Here is a 17520-nt window from a genome sequence, read left to right on the forward strand (position 1 = left end):
TTGATGTTTAATTATAGACCGTACCTGAAGAGGCTTACAAACAGAGGACAAGAGTTGACACGCGTATCAGTGTGAGTTACACATCTGCGGGTTTATTTAACAAGATTGGGGATGGTAATCTGATGTTAATTTTTCAAAACACTGCTTGACATATGTACTTTCAGGTTGATGCCCATTTTACTAAATATCATTTTAAACAATGAATTTGTAAAACATAAAACGTGAATAATAGAATGAATAGAGTTGTAAATCCTGAACTTATTAAAGCTGATAAGGGGAAAACTGAATGCTCAAAAAAGGTCAAAGGCTCATTTTAATATCAGAGAATGTATACGGTATACAACCTGAATTCCTTCTCTTCACAGACATCCACCAATCAAGAAACCCAAAGAATGAATGATAGAAACACCACAGCTTCCGAAGTCCCCCTCCACCTCCCTGCACACAATCAGTAGTATCTTGAATACCAGCAATGAAAATCAAACAAACTGCAGATGAGGAAAATCTGAAATAAGATGATGTTTAATTTTTTAAGAAGTGTTGGAAAATCTCAGCAGATTGGACAGCAACTGTGGAAAGACAAACATTCAATACTTTGGGTCCAACACTCTGTGGACAGTGGAGTAGGAAGGCTGCAATGCGATGATAGAGGACAGCAATTTGTTACGGGAGGAAGCCTAGTTGTACCTTTCCTCAATGCAACTCACAATATTTAACATCAGACCAATATGGATTAACCTGGAACCTCACTGAACTAACTGAGCAACTTCCAGTTCAGGGTGCTCTGAAGTTAACATACAACTAGACTTATAGTATTTTAAAGTCTAAAGTAAATCTGATTTTTATAAAATTGCTATGTCGCTTTTCTGCTGCTACACAGGTACGTTTCAACAGCAATTAGCTTCACCAACACTTAAAATTCTTCCCAGGCTGACACACTGTTGGGGTCCTTTTTCTGTGGTACCTTTTACACTGTCGTGCTGGTTAGAATGTGGAATGTCCCAATAGAATTAGAAAATTACCAACGTGTGAGAATCGGTTCATAGTCTAGTGCTGAAAGACTGTGGGGCAATTTTTGTTGAGAGATCCCCGAGTCCTTGTCAGGGTCCAGTAGCAGCAGTTACAGGAGCAGCTGGTGAGACTCCTTATATAATTAGCTCATCAATGTTAATGAAGACTGCAGACAATGAAACTATTTTCCTGAAGATGTTGGTTAATAAACTGAATGGAGTGAAGCTATCCACCAGCATGAATATCTCAACTCTGAACTGATTCCACACCCGACAGACTGACTTTCAAGGATTCTACAAATCGTGTTCTCAGTATTGCTTATTTTAATTTTAAGTTGCAGCTCGTCTTCTTTTGCACATTGGTTATGCCTGCAAGAAAATGAAACCCACGGTCGTATATGGTGACATATGCATACTTTGATAATGCATTTCCTTCAAAGCAAAGCTTAAAGTCAACTTATTATCTAAGTATGCACCTGCCACTGTACGCTACCTTTGAGTTTATTTTTTGACCTTGATTTACTTTTGTCATACTTTTATACAGTGTTATTGTTATAATTCAGTGTGCTTTAGTCATAGCTGAATTTGTCAAAGGTTAGAGCAATCCTCAAGGGCTTGTGAGCTCCTGTTTACAAGCTGGACTCAAAGGGGGTGACAAGAAGAGAAGAAATCCAAACTTTAACCCTTTGACAGGTTAAAGATGTGAGGGCGATCTGACTGCGACGATCATTAGGGTTGATTGAGCTGACCTGGCTGGCTTGGTGGGTGTTCCCCTATCAGGACAGCTCCTTGGGTTGATAAATCAGCCGTGACGGAATGGCAGAGCAGACGCAGTGTCCGAATTGCCGAGCTGTGCTCCTGTTCTTACGGTCTAAAACTTCCCATGATTCTTCACAGAAGTTAGGCTTCTGTGAGGCCAGGGGAGAAAAAAACCAGAGGACATGGGTTAAGGGTGAAGGGGGAAAAGTTTACAGGGAACATTGGGGGGGGGGGCTTCTTCAGACAGAGAGTGGTGGGAGTGTGGAATGAGCTGCCAGATGAAGTGGTAATTGAGGGCTCTCTTTTAACATTTAAGAAAAACTTGGACAGGTACATGGATGAGAGGTGTATGGAGGGATCTCCAGGGCCAGGTCAGTGGGACTAGGTAGAAAAATAGTTCGGCACAGCCAAGAAGGGCCAAAAGGCCTGTTTCTGTGCTGTAATGTTCTATGGTTCTAAGTATTTCCAAATAATGCTTGGCACTAAGTCCAGAAGGGTGATATTAGGACAGGCAAGTGGGAAAAAAAAATGTGGGAAAAGAAATAGATGTAGCCAGACAGTGCCATTGTACCCTGAAGAAAGTGACAGATGTTGCAACGGGAAGGGGTTTACAGTGGGAGCAGCTTAGAGCCCAGTCACCTGAAGGCACGATGTGAAAATGAATATAGATGTACAAGAATGTATGATTGGAGTGTGCAGTTGTCGTAAGGTTGTAGATCTTCAGGGAATACAGAAATATGGAGAGGCAAAAACATAGGCGATTTAAAAATGATGCAGGATTTGAGAAATTGTGAGAAACAGGAATGAGCACCACGGACAAGGAGAGTTTATTTGCCGAGCAAGATTCTCGCTCTTTGTGAAGAATGTAAAGGCACTTGAAGCAGGCTTCACAGAACAAAACATTCCTGTCTGCATTCCCTCATCTCCCCCTCCATAACATGGTGCAGATGAATCTCTTTAACAGCCAGAGAATCTCAGGCTGCTGTCAAATGGGATCCTTTGATCCCACTCCCCCAAACATGTCCTAACTCTCTTCTACCTCCTCAACATTCTCTTCAGTGTATTCTCAAATCACTGCCCCTTCTAAGCAACACCCTTTCTAAAGTAAAATGGGGGGGGGGGGAGGAATACACTGAAGACCTAGTGATGTGTGGAAATAAATAATATAACCTCATTGGTGCTGTGATAGCTCATTATTTGTGATGTGAGGAAAGCGTTGTGGCATCATACGCTGTGGAAAAGACGAACAACACCAATATTCGTGTGATTTCATATGCCTACCATTTATTCCAATAAAACAGCTTGTTTGGAAGGTAAAACGGCTCCATTTTGTAGCAACATAACTGTTCAGCCTTAATGGAAAACAAACAAGTTATGGTGCGTGAGAGATTTATTGCTTTGAAATGTGCACATGGCAACACACTATCCCAGCATGCATTGCAGTGCACATCACAGATGTGACGGGGTTTCTCTGTTGCTGTGACCTGTGGGACGTTTAGCCCTCCATGGTCCTGTTGAATCCAGTCCCAAGCTATTTTCCTCCATGTTCTGTACACCAATAAGCTCGGCCATTCTCAGCCAGACAGGGACTTAGCATTTAAATTGCAGGACTGTCCTGAAAGGACAGGAAGTCATTCTGCCTCGTCCACAAGTTGCCCCTCAGGTCTTTCGAGAACCTTTTCACCCAACCCCCTTACTGCTCAGGGTTTCCGGCTAAGAATGGGTGCAAACTCTGTTCTGCAAGAATTCCACCTTAAGTGCTGGAGTTCAGCAAACATGGACAGTATCACTTAGAAGATAGTAAATAATTTCTGCCACTTGGCAGGGTGGCTGGGTCAATTCTCCAGTATTTTTGTTGTCCACACATCACCCACCGTTTCTTTCACCTCACTGTTCACTTCTTCAACCCAGAATCGTGCCCTCACAGAGATCGAGATTACTTACTCACACGGACTTTCCTCCGGCCTTTTATTCTTGTCACCAGATTAAACAGGGGTTCAGTTTGTACCAAATGGATGGCATTTTTTTTGTTCAACTTGTGTTCTTTCATGTAAAAAATGCGTACAACTGTGTTTTTCATATGAACACTGCTTATATAATGCTATGTGCTTATGATGCTGCTGCAAGAGTTTTTCATGGCACCTATGCATATGTATACTTATCCTTATGACAATTAACTCGATTTGACTTGACTCCAACTTCCTCAATTCTTCCACACCACCAACTCGCTCTGATGTATCCCACTCTGGATTTATTTATCCAGATACAGCGCAGAGTTTGCCCTTATGTAGTTTCGAGCCGTGCTGTCCAGCAACCCTGGGCTCAACCTTAGCCCGTTCACGGGACAATTTACAATGACCAATTAACCCTCCATCTTCAGATTGTGGGAGGAAACCGAACACCCAGAGGGAACTCACACAGTCACAGGAACAACGTAGAAACACCTTACAGACAGTGGGGGGAATGCGATGCTGTTCTTTCTTGGTGAGCGATGCACTATCAATAACTCTCGGAGACGTGGGGCGAGATATCGGCTTTTATTGACTGGAAGAAAGAAGAAGCAGCAATTGACCAGCGTGCTACATCCTGGAGACTGAGATGCAGGGCTCAGGCCCCAATCACCTTTATACCGGGGTCAGTGGGAGGAGCCACAGGAGCAGTCAGCAGGGAGTTGGGGGGGGGGGGGGCGTGTCCAGACAGGTATATGTAGTTCACCACAGTGAGATCTGGAAAACCTTCAATACTGCTCCCTTGGGCTGGTGTTAACGAGGAGGAATCTGTCTCCTATTACTTTTCAAATGCATGTAAAGACCGCCTAAGAACCACACTGCCATCTGCGGTTGGAGGAACAATATCACTGTGGGTTAACTGATTCAATCCTCACTAAACTTTTCTAGATACTACCTAAATCACTCTCTAATCTGCTGTGGCACAGCCTTGAACAGTAAGCGGGAGATGGTACCGGGGAATCCAATGTTACTTCTGGACGAATGAGTAGAGTTGAACATGAGTGAGAGGTAATGCCACCAGCTAACTTAGCAGTCAGCGTGGATTTGTGAAAGATGGGTCATGTCTGATATGTTTCTTTCTGCTCCATGTTTTGTAAAACACGTTTGATAGGTTTCCACATAAGATCATTGACAAAACAAAAATGAATGGCATTGAATCAGAATTCACTGATTGAAATGTAGTTGTTACTTAGGAAAAAGAAAAAGTAACACTCTGATTAGCAGGATGTGACATATGGTTCTACTCCTCTTAACAGATCGTAAGCTTCAATAACTCATGGATAGACTTCTTCAGTTTGTTATCCATATCACATTCCTTCATCTTGTTCTGAGTCTCACCCTTCGTTGTGCTTCCACTCTCCATTCTGGCCTCCTCCTCTGATCCCAGGCAATGAATCCTGAGAATGGATTTCAGCTGCAACTTTAATTCCCTACTTCAACACGCTTTTCCCTCAGTAGAAGGTGAGCTCTTCTTTACCCTCCTTCATCTTAGCATTGATTTTTTTTGGGATAGCTTCAGCTCATTCAGTGGAACACACACAAAATGCCGGAGGAACTCAGCCGGTCAGGCAGCACCTATGGAGGGGAATAAACAGTTGCGGTTTGGTGCCGAGCAGCTTCCTCAGGACTGCTGAATGAATGTACCAGTCCTGCTGAAGGGTCTTGGCCTGAAAAGTCGGCTGTTTGCTCCTCTTCATAGATGCTGCCTGTTGTGCTCGGTTTCTTCTGCATTTTGTGTGTGGGGTTCATTCACTGGACCTTGTTTTTTGCCTTCTGAATTCCTCAACCGCCTGGACCCCTTCATCTGGCCACTTACTCTCTCCATGTCTTACCATCATAAGCTCTTGGTGTAATCTCTCACCAGTTTTCCATCCATTTACGTGTGAGTTTGACTCGGTCTTTCTCTCTCCATCTACCAAGGCCCATTACTAACCCCCAAACAGACAAAGCAGCATAGCCTGCTTCCAATGTCATATTTACTTATGTAGTCTCACTGTAATAGAAGTATTCCCTTTGCTGTACCCTAGCCCTCCTCACATCTTCTGCCATTTTCTCCTTTTCCGAGTTCTGATTACAAGTCTCAAACCTAAAACATTACCCCTGTTTCTCTTTCCACAGACGCTGCCCAACCTGCTGAGCATTTCAAGCATTTCTGGTTTTATTTTGGATTTACAGCATCTGCAGTTTTTTGTACTTTTCATTTCACCACTGGCTCAAGGTCAGCTTCCATCTCACTGTTATTAGACGCTTGAACGGACAGCCTCTATGATAAGATGGTCTCCTGGTCTCACAATATATCTTGTTGTGATCTTGCACTTTATCATTTACCTGCACTGCACATTTTTGGAAGCTTTTACACTTTATTCTGCATTGTTATTGTTTTACCTTATTCAAGCTCGATGCACTGTGTAATGATTTGATCTGTATGAACAAGACAAACTTTACACTGTACCTTGGTCCATGTGACAGTAATAAACCATTACCAATTTTCTGACTGTTCTGACTATGTTGAATGTTGATTATCAGCATATAATATACACCATGTCCAAATCTCCACAACCACTTATGACTGACTAGCACTAACCCTGTCCATAACATAACTTCACACCGAGTTACACCACCCCCGAGGTGGGTTGCTTGAAATTGCTCTGAATGGCAGCCCAAATTGTCACCAGATATCTAACGCAGTCAGAAATAAAGTCTTTTCTGATATTTTATTCCACTATCTTACCGATCCTTAATGAAACTGGAACGATATCCTCAGCAAGAATGTACATTAATGACTGAAACAGGTTGTTAAAAAACTGCATGCACTTCATGGGTGAATGAAGGATAAACTTCGATTTTCATATTTAACAAGAGAAAAATTTTGTAATCAAGAAACAAAAAAATAACTACATCTGCAGGGAATCACAGATGAAAACGAAAACTGCTGGAGGTGGTCAAGAGGCTTGTGTACTCAGAGAAACACAGTTATCATTTCAGGTGGCTGGCCTTTCATTAGGATAGATAGAAAAAGGCAGGTTTTGAGTTGAAGGGGAAGGGAAAAACAAAGGGAACGGCTGAGAAGCTAGAAACCTTCAATAAAATAGAAAAACGCTGGAAATACTCAGCAGGCCAGGCAGTATCCCTGGAAAAGTAACAATTAACGTGATAGGGTTTTACCAGCACCACCTGAAGTCAATTGCTATGCAGGTCAATACTTAAGATATCTTTTAGCTCTGTGATCTACAAACTTTGATATGATATGCACAAACACTCATCTGAATAGTGTACCACATCATCTTGTCAAAAAATCAACTGTTCACTGCTACTTTCTACTCCCCATTCCAGACTCATTTTTACAGCAATGGTTTACTTAATCCTTGGGATTTTATTTCTGTTAATATCGAGCTTGTTGCATTTGCCAAAGTACTTTTTAAACTTGACGGGCTTTTAAAGCAAAGCAGACTGTCTACCTCCCACTCAGTATTACAGCTGTCTCCTCTGGCAGAATCCTCTTCACTGGTGAAGACAGATTGGAAGTTTCATTTAGAGCCTCAGCTATTCCATCTGCCTTCACAAGGTGATCCCCCTCTTTTGGTTCCCAATCGGTCCTATTCAGTCATTATTTAACCTCTCACTACTTGCACACCAGAAACCTGCAGATTGTAGAAATACCTCAGAGGTCAGCCAGCATCCGTGAAGAGTAAAACAAAGTTTCCTTGTTTTGGAAGGTTATTACTGTTTCTATTTCTACAAAATAACAACAGCAAATCAGTAAAACAAGCCCTGTTCCTTCGACCCACTCACCACCCATGCACATACACATTCAGCCTCAGGACAGGCTGGCTTCTCTGAAATCCAGCACGCCCATCAATTCACACATGTTGGGCCTCAGTCTTCCCTAGTGGAGTCATCAGAGATTCTTAGACTAGGGGCTCCGACCATTGGGCCTTGACTTCCAGACTTCCAATCAACCTTTGGGCTTCAATCTTTGATACTGACCCAACGACGACGAATGAGCACCCCGATGAGGACACAAACTCCGGTCCTCGAGTTCCTTAGATGCTTTTAAATAATATAATCTGCTCTTTTATGTTCATGTCTTCACTTTATCCCATTCTGAAGCACTTTGAACTACGTCGTTTGTATGAAAAGGGCTCTATAAATAAGTTATTATTATTATATGCTGTCTGACCTGCAGGTATTTTCAGCATTCTCTGCTTTTAACTCTTACACTTGTTGCTAATTGCTGACGAGCGGTTTTTCACATGAAATCTTTCCGCAGATGCTGCCTCATCTGTTTCCTGCATTTTCAGTTTTAGTTTCAGATTTTCAGCGTCTCATATTTTGATTATCAGTTGCTAACTTTAACCTTTATACTATCAGTTTGCATCTTTGATTATTTTCAAACGAGATCTCCCCTCTGTACTAACTTGGCTCAGAACGGAATTACAAACATTATACGAGGAACTTTTTCCTGTTCTTTGCTTTTACTTTGTATGCTGATCTTCCCCTGGTATGTTTGATGGGACAGAACACAGAATTATTTCTTTAGAATTCACCAGCTTTGCACCTTCCTTGAGAGGATCAGGTGGGAAACTACACGTCCTCTTGAGCATGTCCTGCAATTCAGTTATGGTCACTCTCTCATTTCATCCCCATATCCTTAAAATCTGCTCCCAACTTATCCAGAAATCCTATGACATTAGCCTTAAGTATGCCTCAAGATTAACTGTCCACAGACCTCCGAGATGGAGAATTAAAAAAAATACCAGCTTCTGCAATAAGAAATATTCCATCCTTCTGGTCACAAATGGCAATCTGTTATCCGTTAAGATCAAGACACTCTATGTGGTGGAAACAGTCTCACAGTGTTAACTTTGTCAACCGTTTCCAGAGCCTTGTATCTTCATCAGTGCATTTCCTGTTATTTTAAACTCCAGTGAGTCTAAGACGATCATTAATTCCTGGGATTGTTTTCCAATCTAGTGATTCTATGTGGCCCTGGCTCTAAGCCACGCACACACTGGCTTAGACACAGGGTACCAAAACTGCCCACTGCTCTTAATGAGGTCTCAGAAAAGGCCTGCATGGTCTCAGCAAGACTTCCTTAATTTTGTACTCTACCTCCTTTGAAATTGAGGCCAATGTTCTCTTTGACATCATTAATGCTTGCTGTACCTTGTGGGTCTTTTTCTGCATCATAAATTCACACATCAACATGCCTCTGTACACCAACATTTTCTGGTTTTGTGCGATGGTATTGTTTTTCGAAAATCCCCACATTATCCTTCCAATGAGGGAAAGTAAGAGGAGTGGATGACATATTTAGGTTTTTCAGATTCTGATTTATTTATCACATGCAAAACATACAATGAAATGCATCGTTTGCATTAACAGCCAATGCATTGAAGGGCGGAGAAAAGTCAAGATGGTGCTAAATGGCAATTCCTTTGCATCTTTGGAAACAGTTCTATTTCTATCTTGGATATCTCTTTCTTCCCTTTTCAAGGTTCCTTTGAAGACCCTGGCCTGGAGTTATACTCGGTCCTTTGCGGGAATGGGACCCGCTCTCAGGGTCTCACGGCTGGCCGCTGTTTGATACCCCAAGGACGGGGCTTTGAAGACTAGCATGCCTTCAGGGTGCCAGATTTTAATGGCTCTGGAGACTGGCTGATTCAAGGCTGGTGCCCCTGACTATGGTGTCGCAGGAGAACACGGAACATTCAGAGCAGCCGGTTAGCTGCCGTAGGCTGTGTGTCTAGAGACCTGAGCCCTGGGGCCAACTCTTTGGGTGCAGAGCTCGGAAAAAACGATGCAACAGACCATTAACACCATAAATCAGCTATGTCTCCCCTCTCATGGTGTAACAGGGGCACCTCTTTTTCCCTTATTAGGGAGAAAGAGAGCCTGTGGTACGTCATATTGCTGGGTGAACAAGTAGTCTTTGGGGTACTGCAAGTCTGTGTTTTAATGGATGCTTTGCTGCACGCTTGAGTGCTCGGTGGAGGGTGCCAATGCTTTTTGCTGTTGGGGTGGGGGGCGTTGTTGCCTTGTTGCTGTTTGTGCGTGGGAGGGGGAGTTGGGGGGGCCTTATGGTTAACTGTCATTCATTCTTTGGGGCACTCCTCTGTTTTCGTGGATGGTTGCTGAAGAAAAAGAATTTCAGGATATATATTGTTTACGGTTCTCTGACATTAAATGTACCTATTGAACATCCACAGGTGTACTGGGGGCAGCCTGCAAGTATCACCACACACTCCGGCACCAACATAGCAAGCCCACACACACACACACACACACACACACACACACACACACACACACACACACACACACACACACACACACACACACACACCACCCCTCCCCCCATCTCCAGTCTCCAGTTCACAGGCTTCATCTCCCGGATTTCTGATCGACCTTTGGGCCCCGATCTTCAGTATTGATCCCCGGACTAGCCGATGAGCAGACCCCGAATTCCAGGCTTGAACTCCGGCCATGCCGACTCTCCACTCCTGTGCCTCCTGTTTGCATGGACATCTGATCCAGTGAACCTGGGTCAGTCACCCTGGATGTTTTTTCGTCACCCTATCCACATCACTAGCCTTCAAGCACGGAGCAAGGCACAGACTTTGGATGTCCTTCACACATGTCCATGTTGCTGGCCTACCAGCCTGGAGTGGAGGCCTCAACTCCGGACGTCCTTTGTGATGTCCACATCACTGGCCTTCAAATATCAAGCAGAGTCCTAAACTCTAACTCCTCCACAACCCTGTCCCTAAACCCTAATCTGGCCTTTAACTCACCACTTTACTGTCCCTAAACCCTAATCTTTCCCTGACTCCCCTCTCTGTCCCCAAAACCAGCTCTTCCAAAATAAAAAATTAACCAAGTCTGAGTCACAATCTCGATGGAGCCTGCAGCTGGGCACCATCTTGAAAAATAACCCTTTTAACCTTCTCCACTGTTGAATAAAATCATGAACAATCTAAACTTGACCTCATTTCCATTTCTTGCCTGATTCCTAAGAACACTAATATTCCAATGTTATCCACAGACAGACCTAGTTGTTCCAGTATTGTACCTTTGTGTAGTTTGATAGTTTCTTGATTAATAAAGGCCTCAAAGGTTATGGGGAGAAGTCATGGTCGATTGGTGGAGCAGACTGGATGGGCCGAATGGCCTAGACTGCTATTATGTATACGATGCAGTGTCAGGCCTGTTACTACCCCTGCTATTTCTTCTTCATCAGTCTCTCAGGGCTGAATATGTCTTACTTCATTCCACCTCTGTGGCTTCTGAGGCCAAGATGGGACCCGCAGAGATGAAAGATGAGCTTGATTTGTCACATGTACCTCGAAACACAGTGAACGGCATTGTTTGTGTCAATGACCAACACAGTCTGACGATGTGCTGGGGCAGCCCGCGAGTGTTGCCACGCTTCCTGCGCCAACATAGTATCCCCACAACTCACCAAACCGTAACCCATAGGTCTTTAGAATCTGGAAGGAAATTGGGGCACCCGGAGCAAATGAGGTGAACATACCAGCTCCGTATGGAGGGAACTGAACCCCTTTCTCCAGTGTTCTAAAGCTTCATGCTGTTGTGCTACAAGTGCTTGGAAGATGGCACCAGCGAACAGCGCTACCAAGGGGAAAGTCCTCAAGACGGTCATGGAGCAACTCCTTTCATTTCTTTTACATCTTCCCTTTATTTCAGACGTGGTCCTGCTACTGCTGGAGCCTGAGATCTAAATTCCGGCGGTGTGCTTTCCAGCCAATCGGGCGTTCCGAGAGGGTACCGCGGGGCTGTGAGCACAGCACGTGGCATGGAGGTCAGGAAGCCTGGAGATGGGGGGGCCAATCCACGATCGACTCCTTCTCTCGCTGATCTCGCTAATTAATGCGCTGAAGACTGAAATCATTAAGGTGCTGTCCACCAATTTCTTGCTCATTGCTATTGGAAGAAGGCGTCTGTGTGAGAAGGCCTCGCTCCGCCTCACTCACTCCTGTCGGAGGAAGGCATCTGTGCCACAGCCTCTCTCCATTTTGCTCACTGCTGTCGGAGGTAGGTGTCTGTGTGTGACAGCCTCTCTCCATCCTTCTCATTGCTGTCGGAGGAAGGTGTCTGTGTGTGACAGCCTCTCTCCATCCTTCTCATTGCTGTCAGAGGTAGGTGTCTGTGTGTGACAGCCTCTCTCCATCCTTCTCATTGCTGTCGGAGGTAGGTGTCTGTGTGTGACAGCCTCTCTCCATCCTTCTCATTGCTGTCGGAGGTAGGTGTCTGTGTGTGACAGCCTCTCTCCATCCTTCTCATTGCTGTCGGAGGAAGGTGTCTGTGTGTGACAGCCTCTCTCCATCCTTCTCATTGCTGTCGGAGGTAGGTGTCTGTGTGTGACAGCCTCTCTCCATCCTTCTCATTGCTGTCGGAGGAAGGTGTCTGTGTGTGACAGCCTCTCTCCATCCTTCTCATTGCTGTCGGAGGTAGGTGTCTGTGTGTGACAGCCTCTCTCCTTTTTGCTCACTGCTGTCGGAGGAAGGTGTCTGTGTGTGACAGCCTCTCTCCATCCTTCTCACTGCTGTCGGAGGAAGGTGTCTGTGTGTGACAGCCTCTCTCCATCCTTCTCACTGCTGTCGGAGGTAGGTGTCTGTGTGTGACAGCCTCTCTCCATCCTTCTCATTGCTGTCGGAGGAAGGTGTCTGTGTGTGACAGCCTCTCTCCATCCTTCTCATTGCTGTCGGAGGTAGGTGTCTGTGTGTGACAGCCTCTCTCCATCCTTCTCACTGCTGTCGGAGGAAGGTGTCTGTGTGTGACAGCCTCTCTCCATCCTTCTCACTGCTGTCGGAGGTAGGTGTCTGTGTGTGACAGCCTCTCTCCATCCTTCTCATTGCTGTCGGAGGAAGGTGTCTGTGTGTGACAGCCTCTCTCCATCCTTCTCATTGCTGTCGGAGGTAGGTGTCTGTGTGTGACAGCCTCTCTCCATCCTTCTCATTGCTGTCGGAGGAAGGTGTCTGTGTGTGACAGCCTCTCTCCATCCTTCTCATTGCTGTCGGAGGTAGGTGTCTGTGTGTGACAGCCTCTCTCTCCGTCTCGCTTGCTGCTGCCGAGGGAAGGCACCTGCGTCCAACCATCCCTCTCTCTCTCCCGCAATGCTGTTGGAGGATAGTGCCAGAGCAAGGATCAATCGCTGCAGTTTCCAGATTGGACTCACATTCTGATCTGTTCCAGTTTCTGGTCACTCCCTTTTTTGTTGCTAATTTGGGCGATTTTGGAATCGGGCTGGCCTGCAGATAATGGACACTGAGCTGGACTGCAATATGCCATTTGGTTTTGAGTTTTATATCCTGTGATGTTGCTCGTTTTTTTGTTGCCTTTTGCGCAACTTGGGTTTTTTTGCGCGTTGGGGGTTGATTTTTTCTTTGAACGGGGTTCCATGGTTCTTTGTTTTGCGGTGGTCTGTGGGAAGATGAATCTCAGAGTTGTTATCCACATACATACTTTGCTAATAAATGTATATTTACTCTGAAGCGGTGTGTTTGAAAAGTGGTGTGGTTGTAACACCAGTGGTACTGGTGTTCTGGGTGCTCTTGTGCATGGACAAATTATCTTTCTATCTGGTGAGTGATCGTGGGCCAGTAGTTCCCACAAATCAGAGGAAATAGCACTCTTTCCAAAAAGCTTTTAAGAATATCCTTCAATCATTTCCCCTATCCACCTGGTAACCTCTTGGCATAATGGGGCTTGGTGATGGGTATCTATCTTGGAGTCTGTACTGGGTGTACAAAAGACTTGCAGGGCACATCACAGCAGACTGATTGTAATCAGACTCTCAGTGCTGGGGATGTTGGCCTGGGAGAGGACAGAATGGTTCACTTATCCTGCCTGTGGATTTACAAAATTTGGCATAGTCAAGATCAATGGTATCTCTCTCATGCATCAAATCAGCCATGTCTCAGAGGTATACAGGAGGTCAGTTATTACTTGGCTAGATAGAAAGTCTGGATCTTCAAATAAACCTCTTCTCAGGCGGCCAAAGTTGTGCTGGCAAAAGTGAACTTCATCATCAACATACATTGAAAAACGAAAAGTGATCTGAATTTTCTGTGGTCTCATTATGCACCTTTGATATCAGTGGGCACCATTGCAAAGTGAAAGTGGGTCATGTTAAGCATTTATTTTGATGATATTTAACGTCAGCCACACACTCTTTTTAGGAGCAACACACACAAAATGCCGGAGGAACTCAAAATGCCAGGCAGCATCTACGGATAAAAGTACAGTCAACATTTTGGGCCGAAACCCTTCTCCAGTCCTGCTGAAGGGTTTCACTCTGAAACACCAGTTGTACTTTTTTCCACAGATACCACAGCCTGGAGCACCAGTGTGGTCAGTGTGCTACAGAGGTGACCCTAGCCTTGTAGCAGAGGCACAGAGGTTGAACAATCTTCCATTTGGCAATTGGTTCTATTCTAATGGCAGATTTGTGGGAGTTGAAGCGAAGCAATGTGGAGAGAAAAATGGAGAGGAACTCCCCAAGCCTCAGAGCCACTCCAGTGATGTGGGGACGAACCTATGCTGACCAACACTCTTCCTCTCATCCTCTGGCAGACCTCTACCCAAGAGTTCCTTTCCTAGTGATCCACCTACTGTATTGCACAGCAACAGACTGTACGCAGCGGCATTTGTGCCAATACAAGAAAATAATAGGCCTGTAGCAATGATTAGGACCTTTGCTTTCCATTGAGATCTTATCCAGCGATAATTAGGTTATACAGTAGTAGACCTACACTGAGCAGAACTGTACCTCAATACAAGGAGGCAGGGAGCCATCGACAACATCACCAAGTCAGCAGAGAAAACCTCAAGATGGCTCTGGATGAAGAGAGTAAGTCCGCGGGGATCGGCAGCACAGGCTACCTGAACACAAGCTACGGCTCGATCAACCACGGCTGGGTGGCCTGGGCGAGGGTGTCTGATGTTGAAAGACCCGAAACACCCGATGACCTCACATCCGATGATCATCATTGATGATGCGTTCAGAGCATCATGAGGTGTATTCTTCAAAAACTTGTTATCTACTATCTGACCAGCGACCACCACTACTGCAGTCTTGCTCTATCGAAAGAGACTTCAATCCAGCAGATGGTCGGCCATTATACCACGAAACGTGGCTGAAAGATTGACTCTGTAAAAGGTGCACGCTTGCTGTGTTGGTTTTTCAGTGCAAGATGTCCACAGCCAAATGTCGCAGGCTGCCACCTACCATGGTCCGGGTGCAAGTCCATGGTCGAGGAGTGCGATGATACTCAGTGCAGCCAGCTCAAGGCATCGGTGGAAAAGATCACAGTAAAGGGTCAAAGGGTTGGTGGAATAATGTCGTCTCACCACTCGTCCCCTGTGTAATAAGCTCTCCAATTTATTGCTGGCAGAATGCATGGAACTGGAAAATGAATGACAAGCTAACAGCTTGTAAATATTATTGTGAATATATGCCTTGGGAATGAGAATGATAAAGATGAAGATTATATAAAATCAAAACATACAGTGAAATGTGGCATTTGCGTCAAATCAATTCAGGGAGTACTTTGCTGGGCAGCCCGCAAGGGTCCACATGCTTCTGAAGCCAAAGATAATGACATAAATATTTGTTTAACTGCACATTTCATGAACAAACTTATTTTTTTAAGAAGCAAAGTACTATTTGGCACAGTTGTCATGTCATACAACAGATGGAACTCAATGGAACTGGAGTTCTACTGTTAAAGACTTCAATTCACCAGCACTCTTCTCATAATACAGCAACAAACCTGTACCCAACACTACTAGGACTCCTTACACAGTCACAGACCTTTCCGTAACAGTACAATACCACACTAGTAAGACGCGCCAGACTTCTGCGAACAAGAATAGTCTCTCAGTGTCTGAGGGCAGATCTGCAATCCACGGGTCACTGTCATCCACGGTTCAACAGAGGACGTTCCCCAGCGCTCACAAGTGAAACACAGGGACTGAGCTGAACCCACAGCCTGCCCGTCTCAGAGGCCCCCGCTATTACCTCTGTTTGTTTTTTCACCCGCAAGCTAATGTTTAAGTTCCGTTCCTGATTAGTCTGCCCGAAGAAAGGAAAGGAGAACAAGTGAAGCAGAGAAAGCTTTCAGAGACAGAGGGATGAGATCCGGGGACATCAATCAAGTTATCGCCATGCAAAACAAATCTATCTTTCACTATTTGTCCAAGGGAGCGGGGAACACCTGGGACGAGTGGAACTTGTGGGAAAAGATCAAAAGTGAGCGATGAGAGATAGGAGAATTAGAAGGTTGGGCAGATTCAGCCAGCCACTAATGATTCTACAGATTATACTGGTCAAAGATCACAGGGCAAGGAGGGGGACCAGGAGAATTCCTCCCTTCTGCTGGGACGGCGATAAATGGCACATCCTGCTGACAAATAAAGACGCGGACACTTACCATTTTCCTGGTGGTAGTAGGGCAGGGAGATCTGGGCTGAAGTCGTGCCAAACACTATCTGCCACAGCAGCGGAGCCTGTACCACGATACGTAGCGCCAGCCAGCAGCACATCCTGGACACCGGCAGAGATGCACAGGGGGTGACGAATAAAGACCTCCGAGCAATACCCCACCCCCCAAAGAGGACCAGCTGCCACACAGCCTGAAAGAGAGCGGGAGAAGTGAGAATAAAAAAGCTGACAGGAGAGCTGAAAGACTGGAGAGTTGGGCGAGGGGGAAGGAGAGGATCAAGAGTTGGGGAGAAAAGCAGAAAGAGAAAGGTGAGGATTAAAAGTGGGGGGAAGCGACACTGAGGGAGGGTGGAGGACGGGGTGAAGTTTCAGGCTGAGGGGAGAAGGGGTGGTGAGAGGAGGGAGATAGAACCAAGGGGTCTGGCTCTAAGCGGATCCCCAGAGCCCGGATTTAGCTGCTGCGTGGGATGGGTCCCGCAGGCAGTGAGCGGCTCTGCCGAATACTCGGGGTGTCGACCGCTCGTCTCGATCCGAATCCCGCTGTCCGACCCAGAGCTGCTGCAAAACCAGGACTGGAGTTCGAGCCAGTCGGAGCGGGGAAGGCCGAGAACCGAGATCCCAGGGAAAGAAAAACGAGCCTGGGCGTGGGGTGGAGTTCCAGCTGGAGGTAGGGAGAATGGAGGCTTGCGTGAGGTGAGGAGAGGAACAGCGGTCGGGAGGGAAAGCGAAGAGAAAGGTGAGGATTAAAAGATGGAAAAAAAGAGGACAGATGGAGGGTGGAGGACGGTGTGCGTGAGGAGGTAGAGACAGGGGTCTGGCGCTAAGCGTGAGGTATCCGGATAAGGGCTGGGAGAGAAAGATAGAGACAGATAAAGTTCGAGGGAAAGGGCGATGGAAAGAATATGCAGTGTTGCTGGAGGAGGGTTGAGGGTTGTTTGGAAAAGAGGGGACAGAGTCAGAATATGTGGGTAGGTCCAGACTTGTGGATCGGCTTTAGATTGTGGGGATGGGGGATCGAGTCAGATAATAGCTTGAGTGTATCAAGGACAGGGCCAGGGCTTAAGGTGGGGTCATGTCGTTCCAACGGTGGGAAAACTGGTAAGGAATGGATGGAGTTGAGTCCTATCTCAAAAGTGCGAGGTAGTATGATCTCTTTAAGGGTGGAGGTTGAATGGTTACATCCTGTGAGTGTGGGTGGGTTAGGGGGTCACTACCTGAGGATGCGAGTATAGTAGGGACTATTACTAAGGGAGTGGATGAAGTGTGCCCATTACTG

The 17520-nt window shown here is 45.7% G+C and overlaps 2 protein-coding genes across 7 annotated transcripts in view; one reads left to right on the forward strand and one right to left on the reverse strand.

Moving 5' to 3' along the window:
- kcp (kielin cysteine rich BMP regulator) overlaps positions 1–16352 on the reverse strand; it is a 127630-nt gene extending 111278 nt beyond the window's left edge. The window contains exon 1 of the mRNA XM_073066735.1: positions 16234–16352. Within this exon, the coding sequence (XP_072922836.1) occupies positions 16234–16345 (112 nt within the window). The 5' untranslated portion in view covers positions 16346–16352. The remainder of the gene's footprint in view (positions 1–16233) is intronic.
- Positions 16353–16446: 94 nt separating this feature from the next.
- The window catches only part of endou2 (endonuclease, polyU-specific 2), a 35364-nt gene continuing 34290 nt past the window's right edge, over positions 16447–17520 (forward strand). For 3 of the 6 annotated variants that reach the window (XM_073066737.1, XM_073066736.1, XM_073066742.1), the window contains exon 1: positions 16840–16980. The gene's annotated coding sequence lies outside the window, so the exon portion shown is untranslated. Of the gene's footprint in view, positions 16554–16839; positions 16981–17520 lie in introns of those variants that run through there. The other 3 variants (XM_073066738.1, XM_073066739.1, XM_073066740.1) reach the window with 2 other exon arrangements.

Source organism: Hemitrygon akajei, chromosome 14, assembly GCF_048418815.1.
Source record: "Hemitrygon akajei chromosome 14, sHemAka1.3, whole genome shotgun sequence".
Lineage (NCBI taxonomy): Eukaryota > Metazoa > Chordata > Chondrichthyes > Myliobatiformes > Dasyatidae > Hemitrygon > Hemitrygon akajei.